General features: G+C 43.3%; 4 protein-coding genes across 4 annotated transcripts; 3 read left to right on the top strand and 1 right to left on the bottom strand.

Moving 5' to 3' along the window:
* The first annotated feature begins 1,661 nt into the window (after positions 1-1,661).
* LOC127773617 (uncharacterized) lies at positions 1,662-5,598 on the top strand. Its single transcript, XM_052299750.1, has 12 exons — positions 1,662-1,862; positions 2,186-2,234; positions 2,438-2,590; positions 2,859-2,995; positions 3,086-3,155; positions 3,345-3,435; positions 3,533-3,602; positions 3,686-3,781; positions 4,078-4,177; positions 4,274-4,360; positions 4,624-4,694; positions 4,961-5,598. Exons 1-12 carry the CDS (start codon positions 1,686-1,688, stop codon positions 5,105-5,107), a joined length of 1,248 nt encoding a protein of 415 aa, XP_052155710.1. The 5' UTR covers positions 1,662-1,685; the 3' UTR covers positions 5,108-5,598.
* Positions 5,599-7,031: 1,433 nt separating this feature from the next.
* On the top strand, positions 7,032-9,147 carry LOC127773622 (universal stress protein PHOS34-like). The gene is made up of 4 exons (XM_052299755.1): positions 7,032-7,338; positions 8,459-8,568; positions 8,658-8,776; positions 8,872-9,147. Exons 1-4 carry the CDS (start codon positions 7,140-7,142, stop codon positions 8,951-8,953), a joined length of 510 nt encoding a protein of 169 aa, XP_052155715.1. The 5' UTR covers positions 7,032-7,139; the 3' UTR covers positions 8,954-9,147.
* A 565-nt stretch (positions 9,148-9,712) lies between these two features.
* On the bottom strand, positions 9,713-12,239 carry LOC127773620 (DNA-directed RNA polymerase V subunit 7-like). The gene is made up of 2 exons (XM_052299754.1): positions 12,103-12,239; positions 9,713-10,515 (listed from the first exon to the last, which is right to left on the bottom strand). The coding sequence occupies exon 2, from the start codon at positions 10,503-10,505 to the stop codon at positions 9,978-9,980; it is 528 nt and encodes a 175-aa protein (XP_052155714.1). The 5' UTR covers positions 10,506-10,515; positions 12,103-12,239; the 3' UTR covers positions 9,713-9,977.
* A 2,248-nt stretch (positions 12,240-14,487) lies between these two features.
* Positions 14,488-19,174, top strand: LOC127773613 (pyrophosphate-energized vacuolar membrane proton pump 1-like). The gene is made up of 4 exons (XM_052299743.1): positions 14,488-15,400; positions 16,964-17,343; positions 17,747-17,833; positions 17,931-19,174. The coding sequence occupies exons 1-4, from the start codon at positions 14,573-14,575 to the stop codon at positions 18,937-18,939; spliced, it is 2,304 nt and encodes a 767-aa protein (XP_052155703.1). The 5' UTR covers positions 14,488-14,572; the 3' UTR covers positions 18,940-19,174.
* The last annotated feature ends 296 nt before the right edge of the window (positions 19,175-19,470 follow it).

The following is a 19,470-nucleotide window of genomic DNA, read 5'->3' as shown; positions in this document are numbered from 1 at the left end:
AGTTAAGTGTGTTTAGAGGATGATATTATAATATAGAATCATAGATATACTCACATTGTGTGCCATCATGTTCCCCTATGGGGAGCTGATCATGATAGCCACCCAATGTGCCATGCAATCAGCGCAAATGGAGATATTAATTGCAATATATTGCATTGCACATGTAGATTAATCTCCCTGATTTGGGCCTTGATTTTGCCATGTTCTCTTCTCAGCTCTCCCACAATGACAAATATTCTCCTCTTGGCCACCACTACAATAATATGTACATGCAATGTACCTCATGATCTCTGATCCTGCATATCTATCTGACGAGCCGACGACACGTGTCACTCGCGCCAGCCGTCGATCTGTCGATCAACAGCGCGATTTGCGGAACAAGATTAATTATAGTTGGTGGTGCTGCCCATGAGCAAGCATATATGTATGAAGATATATGTGCAACTTCTAGGAAGATTCCATAGAGAGGATTATGCAATTGATATAATTAATGATGATCATCTAGTTAGTTAATTATGTTTTTTTAGTGAAATTAGTTAATTATGTTGATGCATCCATATGTGGCGGCAGTTGAGCAACAGCCAGCAGGTTTGGCTGGTTGGTTAGTTAAGGTTAATTAAGAATGCAATTAGATTAATTGGACCGTACAAGGGGATAAGTCTACCTTAGAAACAAAGGTCAATGCGATTTGAGTTATTAGTATATAGTTTTGGTGTGAAATACTACTGAAATGGACGTCAATTTCCAGGTCTTAGTTTGCTTTCTCCAATACGCGTTTGTTAATCAATCAATTAGTTTATTATCCCTCATTCTGCTGCAAATGAACTGCACATGCATGCTCGATTAATTTTTCCCTTTTGTTCTTGATGCCTTAAGCTAGCAGCTGATTCACAAAGATTGAAATGATTTGAATAAACAAATGAAAATCGTGAAAGTTCTCTGTAGAATTTCAAAAGATTCTGCCTCTTTCGGCAGAAATCTGTTGTAGCAAAGGAGCAAGCCGAAGCAGATAATACTTTATTGACAAACTACTAGCTGTCACAAACTTGAGCGTCAGGTAAGTTTCAGATCCTAAATTTGTGTAAAATATTGCCATTATCAGTTACTGTCAGATCAGATTATTATCTCGATGAATCAAGCGAGGTAAGAATAATCTTCGATAAATATTTGCACTAATTAATTCCTTCTCGTAACTTGTTGGAAGAAAAAAAAAGACATTCTGAATGATCAGGATTCAGGAGTAGAACAACTAACGCCGGCGGCGGCGGAGATCGGTCGTCGTCGTCGATTGGTCGACGCTCGAACGCCGGCGATGACCGGCGACGAGGAGGAGGCGGAGGCGTACGCCGGAGTTGGCCTGAATTTTACAAACGAGCCCCTGATATTGGCCTGAATTTTACAAATACGTCCCTGACGTAGTGATGTTGCCGCGTTTGTTTCGATCGGGAATTTCACAAACCAGCCCCTGTTTATTTCAGAGAATCCTATATTTTTCAAATGAGCCCTTCTTAAAATAGTATTATTCCATGTCAGCCCTTTTCGTATCTGCTCCTATTATACGCGATCAGATCAGCCGTTGATTCCAAGATCGACGGATAGGAAAGCTTCTCCAGTCTCCAAGATATCTCCGCCGCCGATGAGGCTATCGCGATTAGCTCAGTGAAGCTGCAGCCACCGGAGAAGCCATGGCGCCGCCGCCGCCGCCGCCGCCGCCGCCGAGGCTTCTGCTCGCCTCCCACGCCGCCGTCCGAGCCGCGGCGTCCGCTCGCCGGGGCCGCCTCGCCGGCGACCACCACCCGCCGCAGGTCGCCGCCCTCCGGCGCGGGGACTGGGTCAAGCTCATCTGCGGCGCCAGCTTCGAGGTAGTAGCATATACTTCCGCTTCCTTCCCTGCTGGAGACTGAGTAGTGAATTGTAGTGGGATTGTGCTTGAGCTGTGCTACGTATGGAGTGGATGATGAGAAATGAGAGAGATTTTTTTTTTCCCTTCTTGTCAATTGTCAATTTTGCAAAGGGAAACCCAGCTCAATTAACCTGTCAAGGAATGATTTCTGATGAAGTTGGTGCAAATCCCTCGTCTCGGGGACATCGATTTTGAATTTATTGAGCAATGAAACTAGCAATGGTGATAGTGTGAATGGAAATTGTGAAATGCTTGGGATGTGATTTTCTTGTTCTTGTGTAGGATGCTGCCGATGTCAGAAATCTCTCCCTTGTGTACACGCTTGCCGGAGGTATGGTTGTTGCTCTAATTGTAAATATTCCCGTGGAGTACATATGTAGCATTTCAGACTGGCATCATAACATAATGGCAAAATTTGTTCAAAATGATCATCTCAACTTGGTAAAATATCTGTATATTTATCTACGGTGATTTAATTGGTATATGATAGTCTACCCTTAGAAAAAAAATCATGGATAGATTTTGCGTATGCAGTGGATTGCATCGATTGTGCAGCAGACGCATCGGTGGTGGGTGCAGTGAATGAAGGTATTGATGTAGCAGCCTCAATTGTGCCATCAGTTCAAAGTCCATGGGTGATGGTTAGTGTTAATGACGATTGCAGAGACCTTCATTTCCGTAAAGCTGGTAAATGATATGCTCTTTACAAAAGTTGTACTCTATATTTTGAGTTTAGTTTAGGAAATTTGTTAATACCACTTTGACATAATAGACTTGTTTTGATTATCCTCATTTGAGTCTGGAAAGTTGGAAGTAAAAAAACAGTTCTGCTATATGCTGTTTGTAAACTTGGTTTCCTTCTTTCACTAGCAAGACCTGCCTCATGTTTATGGATTCCATAACACATTTTGTATTTTGCTTCTAAAGACTTCCATTTCTATTTGCTGTTCTCTAGAATTTGATCCTGAGGATTGCCCACCAGATTGCTCAAAGCCATGTGAGAAAGTCTGTCCTGCTGATGCAATATCATTGGAGAGGGTTATGATTGAGGGAAAGCACTCTCAGTCTGATCCTTCATCTGGTAAACTTGAGGTATCGATTGGTTTGTTTACTTTATTCAGATACTGTTTATTCTCTTCATGAAATTAACTTTTATTTTATGACCTCTGCTGCTTTGTGTAGGGTGGTGTAATTACGGAGCGGTGCTATGGCTGTGGTCGATGCTTGTCAGTTTGCCCTTACGACAGAATAAGTGAGCACTGACTGCTGCCTTTCTTTGTTTTACCTTTATGTCATCATCACAATAGCTTACATGGTAGTTGTTCCCACAAAGTGTACTTTAATTGAACATGTAACATCACCATGTTTTTATCATAATCTGATACTTCCACACCTTTGTGTATCTTATAGAAGCTACAAGCCTTGCTTGAAACCATTTCAGGAGCTATGTCGTATGTTCGAGATCCTACTAAGACTGCGGAACTGTTGAAAAGGAATGATGTCGATGCAATAGAGATACATACCACTGGAAAGTATGTTCCCTTTTCTTTGAGGGTTTTTGTACCAAGGGACATTTGTCTTATTCTCTGTTACTCGGATCACTTGATCTAATATTTGTCACTACTATAGGGGAACTGATATGTTCAATACCCTCTGGAGCAACCTGGGTGACTCAATCAATAATGTGAAACTGATTGCAGTAAGTTTGCACTTTGTTTCTTGATGGATGTGTTTACTATTGCATTTATCATCATAATCAATAAAAAAACTCACACATTTCAGGTCAGCCTGCCTGATGTTGGTGATTCAACAGTTAATTTCATGAATGCAATATACACAACAATGCAGTCCCATCTTCAAGGCTATAATCTTTGGCAGGTTTGCTATGAAGAAAACAAATGTATCAACTGCAGATTCTAATTTGTTTGTACATGATTATACTGTTCATAACTATACTTTTAGCAATTTGAAATTCTACTAGCACTATTGTTTTCTTGATGTTGGATAGTTCATTCTACATTCTGTTTTTCTGTAAATGCTAGCATTACTTTGCTGGTTCACTTCATGTCATAATCCTATCATGCTTATGATTTATGCTTCTACTGATCCTTATCCATATCCATAACCATGCTCAAAATCTGAGGTTATTCAAGTTACTTTATTTATACAAGCAGTTAGATGGCCGGCCGATGAGTGGCGACATAGGCCGAGGTGCAACGAGGGAAACAGTATCCTTTGCTGTTCATTTGTCTTCAATGTCAAATAGGCCTCCTGGTAAACAAAGTCAATCTTTAGAAAAAAAAATATACCTTGTTATGGCTTTGCTATCGTCCACATTTCTAAGTATTTTCTACTAATATGGTTTTGAAGGCTTCTATCAGTTGGCTGGTGGCACCAACTCATACACCATAGAATCCCTAAAGAAAGCTGGTCTTTTCCAATCTACAACTTTTGCTGGTATTTTGTTTACTTTTTTTTTTGAACATGTCACCGGATTTTGTTTACTTTGTTCCTTTTCTGTGCTCAAAACTTGTTCAACTCATGAGCTCAAAGAATACTTTAGGCAAAATCACATTTTAAGCCCTTGAACTATTAAATTGTGTGCAATTAAACCTATGCCTTTTGAAAGAGCAATCAAACTTATGGTTGATATACTGGTAATATGTTTAATTTAATCCATGAACTATCCAACTTTATTTATCTTACTGAAACTTGGGCAGCAACATCTGGAGTGACCGATTGTCAGCAAGCCTTTATTGGAGGGATAGCTTATGGCGGCTATGCTCGCAAGGTTTGCTCTTGACATTATATTTACAGTGTTTTTTGTTGGAATGATACTAAAGTATTCAGCAAATACCTGATAGAATAGAAAGGCTAAAGCATAGATACTGTCAGTGGACGCACCAACACCTAGCAACTAGTTAAATGAATGTTGATCTCTATTTTCCTATTTATGAGTTGCATTTCTCATCCGATAGAATTCTAAATGAAATCATTGCTAGAATAGTCTTGTATGTCATGTTCTTAGCTCATTTTGTTTTTTCTGCTGAGTTGCAGATTGTTGGAAGAGTTCTACGCAAAATACCAGCACAATTTGGCCATGCACGCATTGAGGACCACCCAGATTATCTCCTGGAAGCGTTACAAGAAGCTCTATCACTAGTCGGGCCTGTGAAAGGTTATCCAACCTTGCCAAGTCTCTGAAACTATATAGTAAATGGCATCTCCCTGTCCCAGATAGTAGGATCTCAACTATTCTCATCCAGATATAGGATAACTTTGATGATCCAGTTGTAGTTAGTATGGAAGTTGCATTGTGAAGATAAGCCAAGGTGAGAAGGTACTCTGGCCACTGATTGCCCAATGAACAGTTTGGGAGTTGGGACCAACCATTGCTGGCTAAGTGGCAAAAATCAGTAATCCAACAGTCAGCAGATCAATCACTCACACACTCTTAAACTTGTAGCGTAGAGTCCATGTAAAACTCCATAAGAAAGGTGTAAAATCCATTTTTTGTTTGTATGCACACCTTGAATATTCCATATAGTTCAGTTGACAACGAAGGTTTTGACGTGGACATGTACTATAGAATGAAATAATTTAACTTTGTTGTATTTGAAATGGTCCAGAACTCCAGATTCTAGATGCCAAAATATTTCTAGAAAAGATATATTGCATTTCAGGTCAATTGGATGTGGATGATCTTTGGATAAGGAATCCTATACCATGAGCGGTCGCTCTCGCAATAGGCACATGACGTTTGGTGCACGCATATATTATTGTGTATGTTATTTTTTTTCTTTCTTGTTTTGTAAATACAAATTGAACAATTTGCACACATGTTTTGCCTTTTTATAAAGGGACCCAATTGGTTGTCTTTTTGTTGATTGAGAGAGAACATGTGCAAGTTGCTAAATTTTGACATTTTATCTTGGAGCAATTAAATTTAAAGTTCTACAATTTGGGTGGCATTACTATATTATTGATGGAATATAAATAATTGAAAAGGTCTCTTATTATGCGTTTGGTTGAAAATATGGACCATAATTAAAACTTTGTTGCTTGTTTTATCACCATTTTTCCTCTTCAGAAAGGAAGTGCACGGTCAACTCATCATTCTGCAAAACTAGCTGCGCCTTTTCTTTTTGAAAAAAAAATCATAGAAGAAATACAGGTTCATAACTATTTTGAAGAACAGGAAGTACAAATTAACACTTGAATACTGATTGACAACAAGCTAACAAGATAAGAGGAACCAAACAAAAATAATAAATGGAGAAACACATGCATGGCTGACTGCTTGTCAACGTGGATCATCATCATACATGATGCAGGCCAGCTGTCATGCAGAAAGAGCACAACTCTAGATAATTTCTCTCCTTTGTCCTCACAGGAAAGTAAATGCCCTGTGGCTCAACAAATAATGTGAAGATCTCTCATTTTCCTTCTTTTTCCCTAGAGAAAGTAGTAGACTGCACCAATAAATATCCTAACAGTTACTCTCTTTATTATTTCATATTATATGTAGTTTGATTTTTTTAATTAAACTTCTATAAGTTTAATCAAGTTTGTAGAAAATATACTGCTATTTTCAATACAAAGTAAACATATTACCAAGGTATATTTAATATTAAATTTAATGAAACTAATTTGGTGTTGTAGTTGTTGCTTTTTTTTCTAAAGAACTTTCATAAGCAAAATATCAAACGACTTATAATTTTATGGAGCGAAGGGAGTATTTATTGAGAAAACATAACAGCTTTGATTATAAGTCGTGACCTTTTTTAGCAATGAAAAGTAATTTATGTGTAATATATTTACATATGTGTTTTTATAAAATCAAAAATCATAAAAATCAAATATAAATTTAAAATTTAAACTTTGACTACGATTGATAAGCCGAAGAGCAAACACTATAACTTTTAACACATTTGCATCAACAAATATCCTCTTATTGAAGAAGAATAAAAGTTTAATAAGAAAAAGAGATTAAAAAAACCATCCCTGACATCAAGATAGGCATGTCTAAAACTATGGATCAAACAAATATGCTATGAATTTCTTGTTTGAGAATAAAATAGTGAAAAGAGAATAAAGGGAGAACAAGCAGGCGAGTATTTCTACCTTGCTTCCCCATCCCTTCCAGCACAGTGACCTCCACAAGCCAAGAAGCAGCAAGAGCAAGCCAAGCCAAGACAAGAACGAAGCAGCAGCGAGAGCGAGGTGAGCATCGAGCATGGCGGGCGAGGCGGCGTCGGCGGCGGCGGAGCGGTGGGTGGGGGCGGCGGTGGACTTCTCGGAGGGGAGCCGCGGGGCGCTGCGGTGGGCGGCGGACAACCTGCTCCGCGCCGGCGACCACCTCATCCTCCTCCACGTCCTCAAGGACCCCGACTACGAGCAGGGCGAGACCCTCCTCTGGGAGGCCACCGGCTCTCGTACGCTCCTCCCCTCCCTTCTACCTCCCATGGAGCTCGCGTAGTCGCGTTATTACTGTTCTTGATTGATCCATCCATCCCATCCGAATCCAAGTCGGATATGATCTGCATGATGATGGATTCCACGCGTAGGCTCTGTTCGATGGCCGGATCGAGAGGATTAATCAGTGATGCTTTTCAGCTTCTTTTGCTGAGTGATTCAGTGATTTACTCTGCTCAATCACTGTGGACTGCTTCTTGGATTTTTGCTTATTTGGCGCGTAGTAGATGATGTTTCTTGATTGGTTACATAAGTTTGGGTGATTTCTTGGTGTAAGGTTGGGTTAGTTTGCCCATTATGATAATGGCATCGACCGTTGATTTACCAGACACCATTTTGTGCAACCCAGAAACGATAATTGACTAGTGGATTGGCCGATAATTTGTTGCTAATTGTGTACTGCCAACTCCTGGGATCATTCACCTTGATATCCTTTAGGCTAGCCATAGTGCATCATCTTTGTCTCATCAAACATTTTGCAAGAACAGGCTGCTACTTGGCTAGTGGCAGAATCACGGCCTAGTGTACTTACCATTAATGGGTGACTGTATCTTCGGAGTCTTTACCAACGTCCTGCAATATCTCCAGTTTAAGATTCGGTGAACAGTTTCGGGAAAATGGTAGATAGTTCATCTTTCATATGCAGTAACACACAATGTCCATGTTTCGTATTATAAAGACAGATGTCACAAGCTGTCCAAACTTTTGGAGTTTGCAGCTAGAGTATTTACCTACACTGCACTTAATGATAATGTGAATATTGAAACACTCATCAGTGAAATATTTTGTCATGTACATAAATGGTAAGTATTGGTCATTTATTTGTGCTTGCGTCTCCAGCGCACACTAGTTGCATGTGAGGGATTATGTTATGCTGATCTCTTATTAAGGTGTGTGTTTGCATGAAGCATTTCCAATTCACACTACTTGCAAGTGAAGGATTCTGTTCTGTTGATATGTTATTAAGGTTATTCTGCAATTAATTATTGTTCACTCAGTGCTGATTATTCTAGTCTGCAATTCTGCAAACAAGGACTGCTTAATATCTTGATTTCTTTGGGCTTTTTTTTATATATACAGCATTGATTCCTCTCTCGGATTTCTCTGAACCTACAATTGCAAAGAAATATGGAGCAAAGCCTGATGCCGAAACATTGGACATGCTTAATACTGTGGCCAGGCAGAAGGAGGTGATCACTCTCTCAATACCATATGGTCCAATTAATCAGCACTCCCTTGCAATATTTGCCCGTATAAGGTTTTTGGTTCTTTTATACAGGTTGTGGTGGTTTTCAAAGTCCTTTGGGGAGATCCCCGTGAGAAGCTATGCCAAGCCATCAACGAAATCCCCATGAGCTGCTTGGTTATTGGAAGCAGGGGTCTTGGCAAACTCAAGAGGTTGTAACCAAAGCTTTCCCCCCATTGTTATCGATGCACATTGTTCACATCATTGCCAGTTCTAACCTTTGCATTCCTCTTCCTGGTTCCTGCAGGGTGCTGTTAGGTAGCGTCAGCGACTATGTCGTGAACAACGCCACTTGCCCAGTCACAGTTGTCAAGACAGCCGATGGCTGATCCTATTGTCAAAAATATCCATATATGTGTTATATAGTCTGCTTAAATCTTTGTTCACCTATTTGAAACATATTGAACCACCATGCAGTGTAATTGTAATAATAAACAAAGTCAGCTGAAGACGCTCAGTTGTACTTTGTGCTTGCACTCTCTCAGCCTGAGTATGAATTGGATCCAGCTGTTTTTCTTAGCAATCTGTGCGGAACTTGAGCATTTTGTTTTTCTGTTTTTTCACATTGAATGTCGCTTGGTCCATGCAAGATCATTCAGCATGGATCCTGCTGTTTCTCATGGCAATCTGTGCTTACTGTCTAGTAATTTTGATATGCAATGTGATGCAAGCAACTTCAGCATGTTCTTTTTTATGTTTTTTTTTTCACACTGAATGTCTTATTAGGGCATGTGCTTCATGCAAGATCATTCTTCAGCACAAGGGCCTCAATTTTCAGAGGCGCCTTTGCACGTTCTTGAATCTTGATCTATCTTTGAGATGAGTTGGTAGCATGGGCTGCAATTCGCAGGTTACCAAAATTTGTTCGAACCTATTACCCAAATTTGTTCCAACCTGTATTCCAATCACAAACAGACATTTTTGTTTTCGATTGTTTGTGATGGAAATCATGGAATTGGCAGGACTATTTTTCTGTTGAACCTCATGATCTTGGGAGTATTACGCTACTTGTCACAATGAGCTGATAGTGACAGGGAAATAATTGCATAGAGATAATGCAAATTCTACACTGGAAAGGCAACATCTCAGAAAGGAAGGCAGCAAATATATGCATGGTAGAACGGTGAGCAGCCATAGGAAATAGAGGTTCATCAGCCATGACAATTCTCATCATGCTGAAATGCTAAACATATGGCCTAATGCCATTTACATCAACAACCAGCATCACAGATACGATACAGGTCTGATCAGTCATCACGACACCAAACTACAGACAGCAGGTTAAGGCTAACACATTTCAAATCCATTCATCAAGGTAGCAAAATGTGCAGCGGAGCCACCATTAGAAGCAGTTCATAGTGGTCCAAGATAGTCACCAGCCAGGGTGGCAAGGAGCTGGAACTGGCGATCAGCTTCCATCCAGCGGAACCCCATGACCTTGAAGCGCACAACGGTGTCCTTCTCCAGCTTCGAGTGTTCATTCATGAACACCGCGTTCTCCCCACCAATGTACTTGAAGTCGCTCATTGTCTTCTCCGACAGAAAGATGCTTTCTATCGGTCCGGATTTGAGGAAAATGCCATGCTTGAGGATCTTGTCCACGGAGCCAACTAAGACCTCGCCCTTCATAGGCTTCTGCGTGATGCAGGTGAATGTCACCGGGAAAAGAACGTCTCCGGTCAGCTCACGCACTTTCCCTTCTGATATAGCCTTCAGCTCACTCACAGCAATGTAGTAACCATGATCCTTGGAGGCCTTCCGGTTTGCTATGTCCTCCAGAAGGCGGACAATGACAGCCTTGCGGAGCAAGAGACCCTGGGGGCTCAGCTGGCTAGGTGAGATCAACACATTCAAAGACATCTCCACCTTAAGGAAAACCATGGTTGATTGCCTGTCAAAAGAACCCAATATTCAAGGTGTCAGCCTATGCCCATGCAACAGTCTTTCAATAAAAAATAACATCAACAAATGTTTAAGAGATTGCGGCACAGATCTAGGAATTGCATCCCTTCTGCTAACAAGGATAAATTGCACACTTGCTATGTTGATAAAAGGAATATAAAATTTCAAACATATTTTCAAGGACATGACACATCAACAGAAATTCCTCATGTCTGCATGAACAAATTCGGTATGTACACAACTAGGAGCACCAGATTAAACGGCAAAGAAAAAAAGGGATAATGCCTCCACTTGCTGGAAAAGACTGGGTATATTTGGCTTTGGCCTTCTAACGCCATTCCGCCATCATGTAAAACCATGATCCTACCCTTTTAGGTGTACACACTTAAAAAATCTCAATTTAATGGTATTCTTAATTCTATGCTGCACTTTTTCAGGAATGTAACATCTATGATATGCATATCACACACAACAGGTGTAGAGAAGGAACCAGATCTACCAAAAGAGTTGTGCTATAATGTCCTCCTACATAAACTTTTCACAATTCTAGCTATAATGTCCTCCTACATAAACTTTTCACAAATCTCCAAGAAAAATATAGTCAAGGGAAATGAGAAAACCCCAAAACCTTTGCACAGCTTGCACCATCAGCATACATCTATTTGTTTTAGCATCATCAGATCTGTACCAGCCCCATGGTCTGACCAGAGATACCAGATCCAGTGCCTAAGTTGAGCCGGTCCACCGCAGAGATCCCAGTTGGCCCAGACAGTTTTCAAGTGGCCAAGACAACTCAGCCCACAATTAGTCCTAAATGCTAGAAATAGCCCACAACTGGCTTTGAAACCCAGCAACTACAAGAGTAAGAACAAACCATTTGAGCTAACAGTTGCATGTTTCCTGTTGTGAAATGAGCCTACATAAGACAGAAGCTCCCTGAATTCATACAGCATTACTACAATATAAGATAGCAGCTCCATAGTTTCGTATTGCGAATGCACCTATATAATACAAGACATTATCATCATACAGAAGCTCCACAAATCCATACACTTGGATAAATACAACAAGCATGTGATTCAACTGGTGACCTAATTAGGGTACAACCACTGAACAACACTGGTTCGTTCCCGCTAGTGCATTTGCTACTCTCAAGTGCACACCAGGAAGAACTATCAAGATTTCCTAAAACTTAATATAATAGATAGATTTCTCCCATCATTTATATCCAATGCTACACACAATAAGAATATACAGCCTCGGATAATGAACAAAAAGGACTCCACCGATTTACGAAAGTTGCCTTCAGTTTGTGCAGAGCATTTTGGGCGCAAATCAAAGCACTCCGAACTTGGGACATGGGGGTTGTTCAGTTGAACCCCCAAATTTTGGGGGGAACAAACAAACTGTTACTAGTTGTATTAAGAGAGGTTTAAGGCTGTAAGATTAAAGAAGGAGAAGAAGCTTCTTCCAGATCTATGATGAAGAGAATCTAGGGTTAACGCTAGCAAATTCCAGATATAAGTATTCCCGGTGGGGGAGAGAGATGAATCAGAGAGAGGATGTGGATGCTCACCAGGATATCCTCCCTTCCTCCTCCCCTCCCCCTGCGATGGAGATCGGCAGCCGCGCCGCGAGGAGCGGAGGAGACGAGACGGGAGATTTTCGTTTACGCAAGGGAAGGGGAAGAACGGAAGATACCCTCGAATACTCCACTTTTATCCTTTTTTTTTTACTTACTTAAAAACTGCACATATATTTTTTTTTAGACAGCTTAAAAACGGAAACTGTAAAGTTTGAGATAGACAATTTCTCTTCTCTGGTAATATTTCGAATTTTTTGCCCAAATTTTAGAAATTTTTTTTCCTAGAGCTATTGTGGTCATTAGGAAAAAATTATACGGTACTAACTGAATCTAACTAGACGACGATGGTATATTACAAAGATTAATTAAAATATAAACAAATTCAATGACACACAATGGATTCTCTCTTTAAAAAGTAATCTAGTCAAAGTGTTTATTTATTTTATTCGAAACGAAACATTTCTTATCTAAACATGTCAGGAGAACTTCGAGAGAAAGTAAGAAAAAGAGTAGGTTGGTTACTAGCCCAAACACACATAAACACTTATGGTTGTGCTTAAAATGGGACCTAGGGAGTCCTTGTTAGTGAACAAACCAAAGTGTGTTAAAAGCATGGCAATATGAAAGTATAACCATGACACCATCACAAGCTCACAAAGATGGAAATATTGTTGTATTTATCATTGGCATATTGATCTAGGCCCACATGTCATTCTCAACATGCAAAATATTACTTTCCCGTTCATTACAAATTAATCTTTATTTCTCTACGGTTGAATTTCAGTTCAAACATTTAAAGTGATAATTACTTGACATTCAAATCATCCACATGTTGAAAGCGTGAAAGGTTCATTACCAAAGAAATGTCGTCTTGAGGCTATCACAACCTAGGCAAGGCTCATCCTAGCCTCGCCTAGTAAAGCTACATGTTTGGAACTGGTAAAATAATCTGGCTTTTGGAGACGAGATGGCTTTGCGGGGCAAGAAAATTCTAGCTAGCCAGTGAGAGCCGATTTGGTTCTCCTTCGACGGCAAACTCCGCTCGCATGAAAATATTGGAACGAGGGCGATGCGGACTTCTCCAAAATTAGCGCCGTAAAATTAGTGATATTTTTCAATGACTCACCCAATCTTGTCGGCCTCTTCTTACAGTTCTTGTTGCAAATTCTCGCTCGTTCAAGTTTTGTTGAAAATTTCCCTCTCCACCAACCCATAAATACAACAAACAATCAGTCTGGATCTAAAAGGAAAAATCGATTCATGGAAGAACTCAGCAACAAGAGGAACTCATCTGTAGCAGCTAGCCATTAATCCTTACCACAGGAAGCAAAACCATCCAAATAGAGGAGCCATGACAAGGCTAGCAAGCTGGCAAAGAGATGGTTTAGCACTACTAGGCTAGCTGGGTGAACAAACCAAACGCGTCCTAAGTTAATTTGTCCTATTATATCTAACCTTGACACTTGTACTGCACAAGACACTGGTGCGCTCCTTTGAACAGCTTTTTTATGGCTTTTTCACTAGAAGCTGTAACAACTTTGGTTTCTTTTAGCCATCTTTCCTCCGGTTAGAACAGGATTGCATGCATCTTAACAGCAAAGAGAGATGCAAACTCTCGAAGTTTATCATCACAGGAAAACTTATGACATCTACAACTTTGAAATTGAAATATAGCAAGACAAATCAAGTAGCCTTTCCAAGTTTCTTTTGACCAAAGAAGAGAGAAGTGCCGAGGATCTGCATGACCCAGAGTTGTTTTATTCAAAAACCACCATTCGAAATGAAGGTAGCTAGATGCATGATGAGGGAAATTTTGTTGCATGTGGGTGAACCCCAAAGCTTACCTAATGGCATTGTCCGTCAGCATTTTCAGTGCGTCCAAACCTCAATGAGACGCACCGTAGATAACTTATGCTCATGCGTCAGATACACCTAATTTGAACCGACGATAAAGGATTCCAGACGGTGCCGTTTGTAGCGGCTTTTTCGCTAGTTTTTTTGGTGAGATAGAAGACAGTGACAAAATAAGTTGCAAAAACAACAAAAATGTTTATACACATATACAGCATGAGCTCTACGGTGTCCCTGGAGAGCACAAGCTGTCACCAAGCCATAACAAACGGTCGAACTGATCTTGAACACTGGATCCAATGCATGGTTTGTTCAGTGCTCAAAGAGAACACCAGCAAACTTTCCATTTAGACCCTCACAAGTCACAAAATATGGTGAAAAAATGTCGTATTCACCCTCCAAAAAGCTTATACAAGGACTTGTTTGAAATTATCATAAAACACAGGTGGGTAATTGCAAAGTGAGACATCTTCTCTTCTATAAAGAGCAAGCTTAGCTTAGTGATCACCACCACTTCATCACATCTCTTCTCCATCAAGAATCAATCACTCGCTCGTCTTCTCCTCCATTGGAGCTCTCGATCGAGCTTAGCTTTGCGCTTCGTTCATCGATGGCTCTCATCGGCACGGTGGCGGCCGAGGTGCTCATCCCGCTCGCGGCGGTGATCGGCATCCTCTTCGCCGTGCTCCAGTGGTACGTGGTGTCCAGGGTGGCCGTCCCGCCGCACGACGGCGTCGGCGGCGCCGGGAAGGGGGACAGGGAGAACGACGGCGGCGGCGACGTCGACGACGACGAGGAGGACGGCGTGGACTACCGCGGCGTGGAGGCGAGGTGCGCGGAGATCCAGCACGCCATCTCCGTTGGCGCGACGTCGTTCCTGATGACGGAGTACAAGTACCTGGGCGCGTTCATGGCGGCGTTCGCGGCGGTCATCTTCGTCTCGCTGGGCTCCGTGGGGCGGTTCTCCACGTCGCCGGAGCCGTGCCCGTACGACGCGGCGAGGCGGTGCCGCCCGGCGCTGGCGAACGCGGCGTTCACCGCGGCGGCGTTCCTCCTCGGCGCCACCACCTCGGTGGTGTCCGGCTACCTCGGGATGCGGGTGGCGACGTTCGCGAACGCGAGGACGGCGCTGGAGGCGCGGCGCGGGATCGGGCGGGCGTTCGCGGTGGCATTCAGGTCGGGCGCCGCCATGGGTTTCCTGCTGGCGTCGAGCGCGCTGCTGGTGCTGTTCGCCGCCGTGAACGCGTTCGGGCTCTACTACGGCGACGACTGGGGCGGGCTGTACGAGGCGATCACCGGGTACGGGCTCGGGGGGTCGTCCATGGCGCTGTTCGGCCGCGTCGGCGGCGGGATCTACACCAAGGCCGCCGACGTCGGCGCCGACCTCGTCGGCAAGGTGGAGCGCAACATCCCCGAGGATGACCCCCGCAACCCCGCGGTAAGCCACGCCACGTCACTCTCCTCGTCCTTCACTCTGTTGGTGTTTGAAACCGATGAAAATAAAGATTAAGTTAACGCACGTAAAACAGAAAAGCTATTAGCTCATAATTAACTAAGTTTTAATTATTGCAAACTGACAAATTGATATATCTGATAGTTTAGAGTAACTTTTGTAATAGAAAGTTTTCAAAGTTTTCGCACGGAACGTACCGTTTAGTAGTTTAAAAAGCGCTAATAGAAACAGAGAGGTAATATCTGAATTTTAATCAGAAAAGAACATGACTGAGCCAATTCGATCTGATATTTTAAAACAACTCAAAGCTGCTTGCATGCGAGCTCAGTTCGATCTAAGCCACTGCACTAATCTCAGAGCAAGTCCAGTTGGCCTTTTTTGTTGCCTTCCTTAAACATTACTAGGAAGCATGAAACTCATGTGTTCAGTGTTCTCTGCTAGCTGGCACAGGCGTAACGCATGATTTTTACCGGATTTATTCATAGAAAAAAAGGAAAAAAGATTACTATGTCATCGTAAGAGGCCTTTGAAAATTTATTGTCTTGTTTGGGGAAAAGGAATTATTTAAAAAGTCTCGCTAGGAAATATTTAAATTGTGGACAAATTTAAACTGAATCTGACTTGGCAATTTAAGCGAATTCAATTCCAACCAACTTTCGTTTTTAAAAGATCAATTGAAAGCAGTGGCGGATCCAGAAAATCGATTCGTTGGTGTCATAGTATGCTAATTATGCTTATATCATGGTATTATAATATATGGATAAACAGTTTCGCTATAGGTTTTACCAAAAGTCATTGGTGTCGCTAAATACCGGTCATATTACACTGTAGATCCGCCCCTGATTGAAACAAATCTATTTGGCAGTTAATTTGTGCATGCATCCACTTTGGATTGTTCTTTTGACTGAATAGCTCAATATCTGAATATTTGTGATGATTATTTGAGGTTACGAATGAATGAACTAAATATTGCTTTCTTTGTTTCGTATGGTAAGATATTTTGGGTTCAATTTGAATAGATTTATGCATGAATTCAGATACATACGATTTGTATATGTGTGTAAATTTATATGGATATTAGTGAATTTAGATGATGTATGAAGAGGCCAAAACGTTTTAACATATATCGGAGAAAATATAGAGTTGAGATATCGATTTTGGTTTGAAATAGTTTCTTAAAAGAGTATACAATAAGATTTTATAAAATGCTTTTATAAAATTATATCGTTTAAAAAACCGTTTAAAAGTTTGGGAAGCTTACGAATTCACCCCATTGTCAGGGGCGGAGCTAGAGTATGTGAGGGGGTGCCCAGGAACCCGGCCAAGATAATTTTTTAGCTATACCTCACATATTTTCACCATGTGTTCACCCCCTCAATACAAATTTAGATACTTGCATCGGCTTGAATTTAATCTAAAGTAGAATAAATTAAGCAAGTGGCACCCCTCTCCTTTTCGTTTTAGCTCCGTCTCTGCCCATCGTTCACTTCCTTCAAAGAGAAGTGATACATCACGTATGGTTTTGTACGTGCGTGTGGATGTGCGCAGGTGATCGCCGACAACGTGGGCGACAACGTGGGCGACATCGCCGGGATGGGGTCCGACCTGTTCGGGTCGTACGCGGAGTCGTCGTGCGCGGCGCTGTTCGTGGCGTCCATCTCCTCCTTCGGCGCCGACCACGACTTCGCGGCGATGATGTACCCGCTGCTGGTGAGCGCCGCCGGCATCGTGGCGTGCGCCGCCACCACGCTCGTCGCCACCGACGCCGGCGAGCTCGGCGCCGCCGACGAGGTCGCGCCCGCGCTCAAGCGCCAGATCCTCATCTCCACCGTGCTCATGACCGCCGCCGTCGCCGCCGTCACCTTCCTCTCCCTCCCCCGCTCCTTCACCCTCTTCGACTTCGGCGAACGCATGCTCGTCAAAAACTGGTAAAAGAAAAAAAAAATCTTATATAGTATGTAATTTATTTTTTTGTTTTTTTAAAATTTTTACAATTACACGGCAGACACACGCGCACTGACAATACCACACTCACATGACACATCCCTGTATACAACACATTTTTTTTAAAGTTTTACAATTATACGGGAGACACGCGCACAGACAATACCACACTCACATCCCTGTATATATGCATTCAACAACACATTCTTGATTTCGGAGAAATCATGTTAAAAACCTAGTTACAGCGCGTAATATTTATAAGCATCAAGATTTGAATCTTGTTGGGTGGAGCCATGCACCTATGACTCTAGCAGTTGTACTTGCACCAAATTTGATTAAATTATGGAATAATAATAGTTTTGTCTGAATTCTTGTTGAATAATTCAGGCACCTGTTCATCTGCGTCTCAGCTGGTCTGTGGGCGGGATTGGTGATAGGCTACGTCACCGAGTACTTCACGAGCAATGCTTACGGGTGAAAACGAATTCTACCCGCCCAAATTCGCGATGATTCTACATTTTGTAAAATTTCAAATTTTGATGAAATTTGTGTTCAAATTTCAAATTGATAGGCCGGTGCAGACGGTGGCGCAGTCGTGCCGGACGGGGGCGGCGACGAACGTGATCTTCGGCCTCGCCGTGGGGTACAAGTCGGTGATCGTGCCGATCTTCGCCATCGCCGGCGCCATCTACGCCAGCTTCCGGCTCGCCGCCATGTACGGCATCGCGCTGGCGGCGCTGGGGATGCTGAGCACCATCGCCACGGGGCTCACCATCGACGCCTACGGCCCCATCAGCGACAACGCCGGCGGCATCGCGGAGATGGCCGGCATGCCGCGCCGCGTGCGCGAGCGCACGGACGCGCTCGACGCCGCCGGTAACACGACGGCGGCGATCGGGAAGGGGTTCGCGATCGGGTCGGCGGCGCTGGTGTCGCTGGCGCTGTTCGGCGCGTACGTGAGCCGGGCGGGGATCCGGACGGTGAACGTGGTGAGCCCCAGGGTGTTCGTGGGGCTCCTCGCCGGCGCCATGCTCCCCTACTGGTTCTCGGCGATGACGATGCGGAGCGTGGGGAGCGCGGCGCTGCGGATGGTGGAGGAGGTGCGGCGCCAGTTCGACGAGATCCCGGGGCTCGCCGAGGGGCTCGCCGCGCCGGACTATGCCACCTGCGTGAGGATCTCCACCGACGCGTCGCTGCGGGAGATGGTGGCGCCGGGGGCGCTGGTGATGGCGAGCCCGCTCGTCGCCGGGACGCTGTTCGGGGTGGAGGCGCTGGCGGGGCTGCTCGCCGGCGCGCTGGTGTCCGGGGTGCAGGTGGCGATCTCGGCGTCGAACAGCGGCGGCGCGTGGGACAACGCCAAGAAGTACATCGAGGCCGGGGCGACGGAGGAGGCGAGGTCGCTGGGGCCCAAGGGCTCGGAGGCGCACAAGGCGGCGGTGATCGGAGACACCATCGGCGACCCGCTCAAGGACACCTCGGGGCCATCGCTCAACATCCTCGTCAAGCTCATGGCCGTCGAGGCGCTCGTCTTCGCGCCCTTCTTCGCCGCGCATGGCGGCATCGTCTTCAACCACCTCTGATGAAGCTGAGCTCCATTGCTAATAATTAAGCTGCATGCATGCTCTCGCCATGATCGATCAGCTGCGTGCACCGCATGGATAAACAAGAAGAAGACGATGAGCATTAGGGTTTTCCTTAACCAGTTGAAATCGATAAGAGTAATAATTGTAGCTCGGGGTAATGCAGTGTCAGATGTAATCCAAAGTGTCTTGTAGCTTGGGATATGTGGTAATGCGGTTTGAGACTTCAATCCAATGCTGTTTTAGACTTAATCCCATGTGTAGTAGTGTCGTCTTAAATTACCAAATTATTACCTGTTGATGGTTAAGTTTGGGGTCGGCGTTGGTTTTTCCAACCAAAGCTTGATTTGAGAACGTGCAAATGAGCGGTAAACTGAACACCCACACAATCAAGATTGTACACAACAACGTTTTGCATGGGGACCAACAGAACAGAGCAAATTTTTGCCTCAACACAATTTTGCAAACATTGGATGGGGATGGTACAATAAACCAAGTTGAAACGTGCTTTATAAGTTCGTTAACATAAGT

The sequence above is a fragment of the Oryza glaberrima genome, chromosome 5 (assembly GCF_000147395.1).
Source record: "Oryza glaberrima chromosome 5, OglaRS2, whole genome shotgun sequence".
Lineage (NCBI taxonomy): Eukaryota > Viridiplantae > Streptophyta > Magnoliopsida > Poales > Poaceae > Oryza > Oryza glaberrima.
The sequence above is the reverse complement of the archived record's forward strand: the minus strand, read 5'-3'. Positions and strand labels throughout refer to the sequence as shown.

Bases quoted from the DNA above. Each gene is read 5' to 3' on its own strand.
- LOC127773617 (XM_052299750.1), top strand. From the start codon at position 1,686: ATGGCGCCGCCGCCGCCGCCGCCGCCGCCGCCGAGGCTTCTGCTCGCC. The intron at 3,782-4,077 runs GTTTGCTATGAA...TTATACAAGCAG, and splicing joins AAGGCTATAATCTTTGGCAG to TTAGATGGCCGGCCGATGAG. The intron at 4,178-4,273 runs GTAAACAAAGTC...ATGGTTTTGAAG, and splicing joins AATGTCAAATAGGCCTCCTG to GCTTCTATCAGTTGGCTGGT.
- LOC127773622 (XM_052299755.1), top strand. From the start codon at position 7,140: ATGGCGGGCGAGGCGGCGTCGGCGGCGGCGGAGCGGTGGGTGGGGGCG. The intron at 7,339-8,458 runs GTACGCTCCTCC...TTATATATACAG, and splicing joins CTGGGAGGCCACCGGCTCTC to CATTGATTCCTCTCTCGGAT. The intron at 8,569-8,657 runs GTGATCACTCTC...TCTTTTATACAG, and splicing joins CTGTGGCCAGGCAGAAGGAG to GTTGTGGTGGTTTTCAAAGT.
- LOC127773620 (XM_052299754.1), bottom strand. From the start codon at position 10,505: ATGGTTTTCCTTAAGGTGGAGATGTCTTTGAATGTGTTGATCTCACCT.
- LOC127773613 (XM_052299743.1), top strand. From the start codon at position 14,573: ATGGCTCTCATCGGCACGGTGGCGGCCGAGGTGCTCATCCCGCTCGCG. The intron at 15,401-16,963 runs GTAAGCCACGCC...GGATGTGCGCAG, and splicing joins ATGACCCCCGCAACCCCGCG to GTGATCGCCGACAACGTGGG. The intron at 17,834-17,930 runs GTGAAAACGAAT...TCAAATTGATAG, and splicing joins TTCACGAGCAATGCTTACGG to GCCGGTGCAGACGGTGGCGC.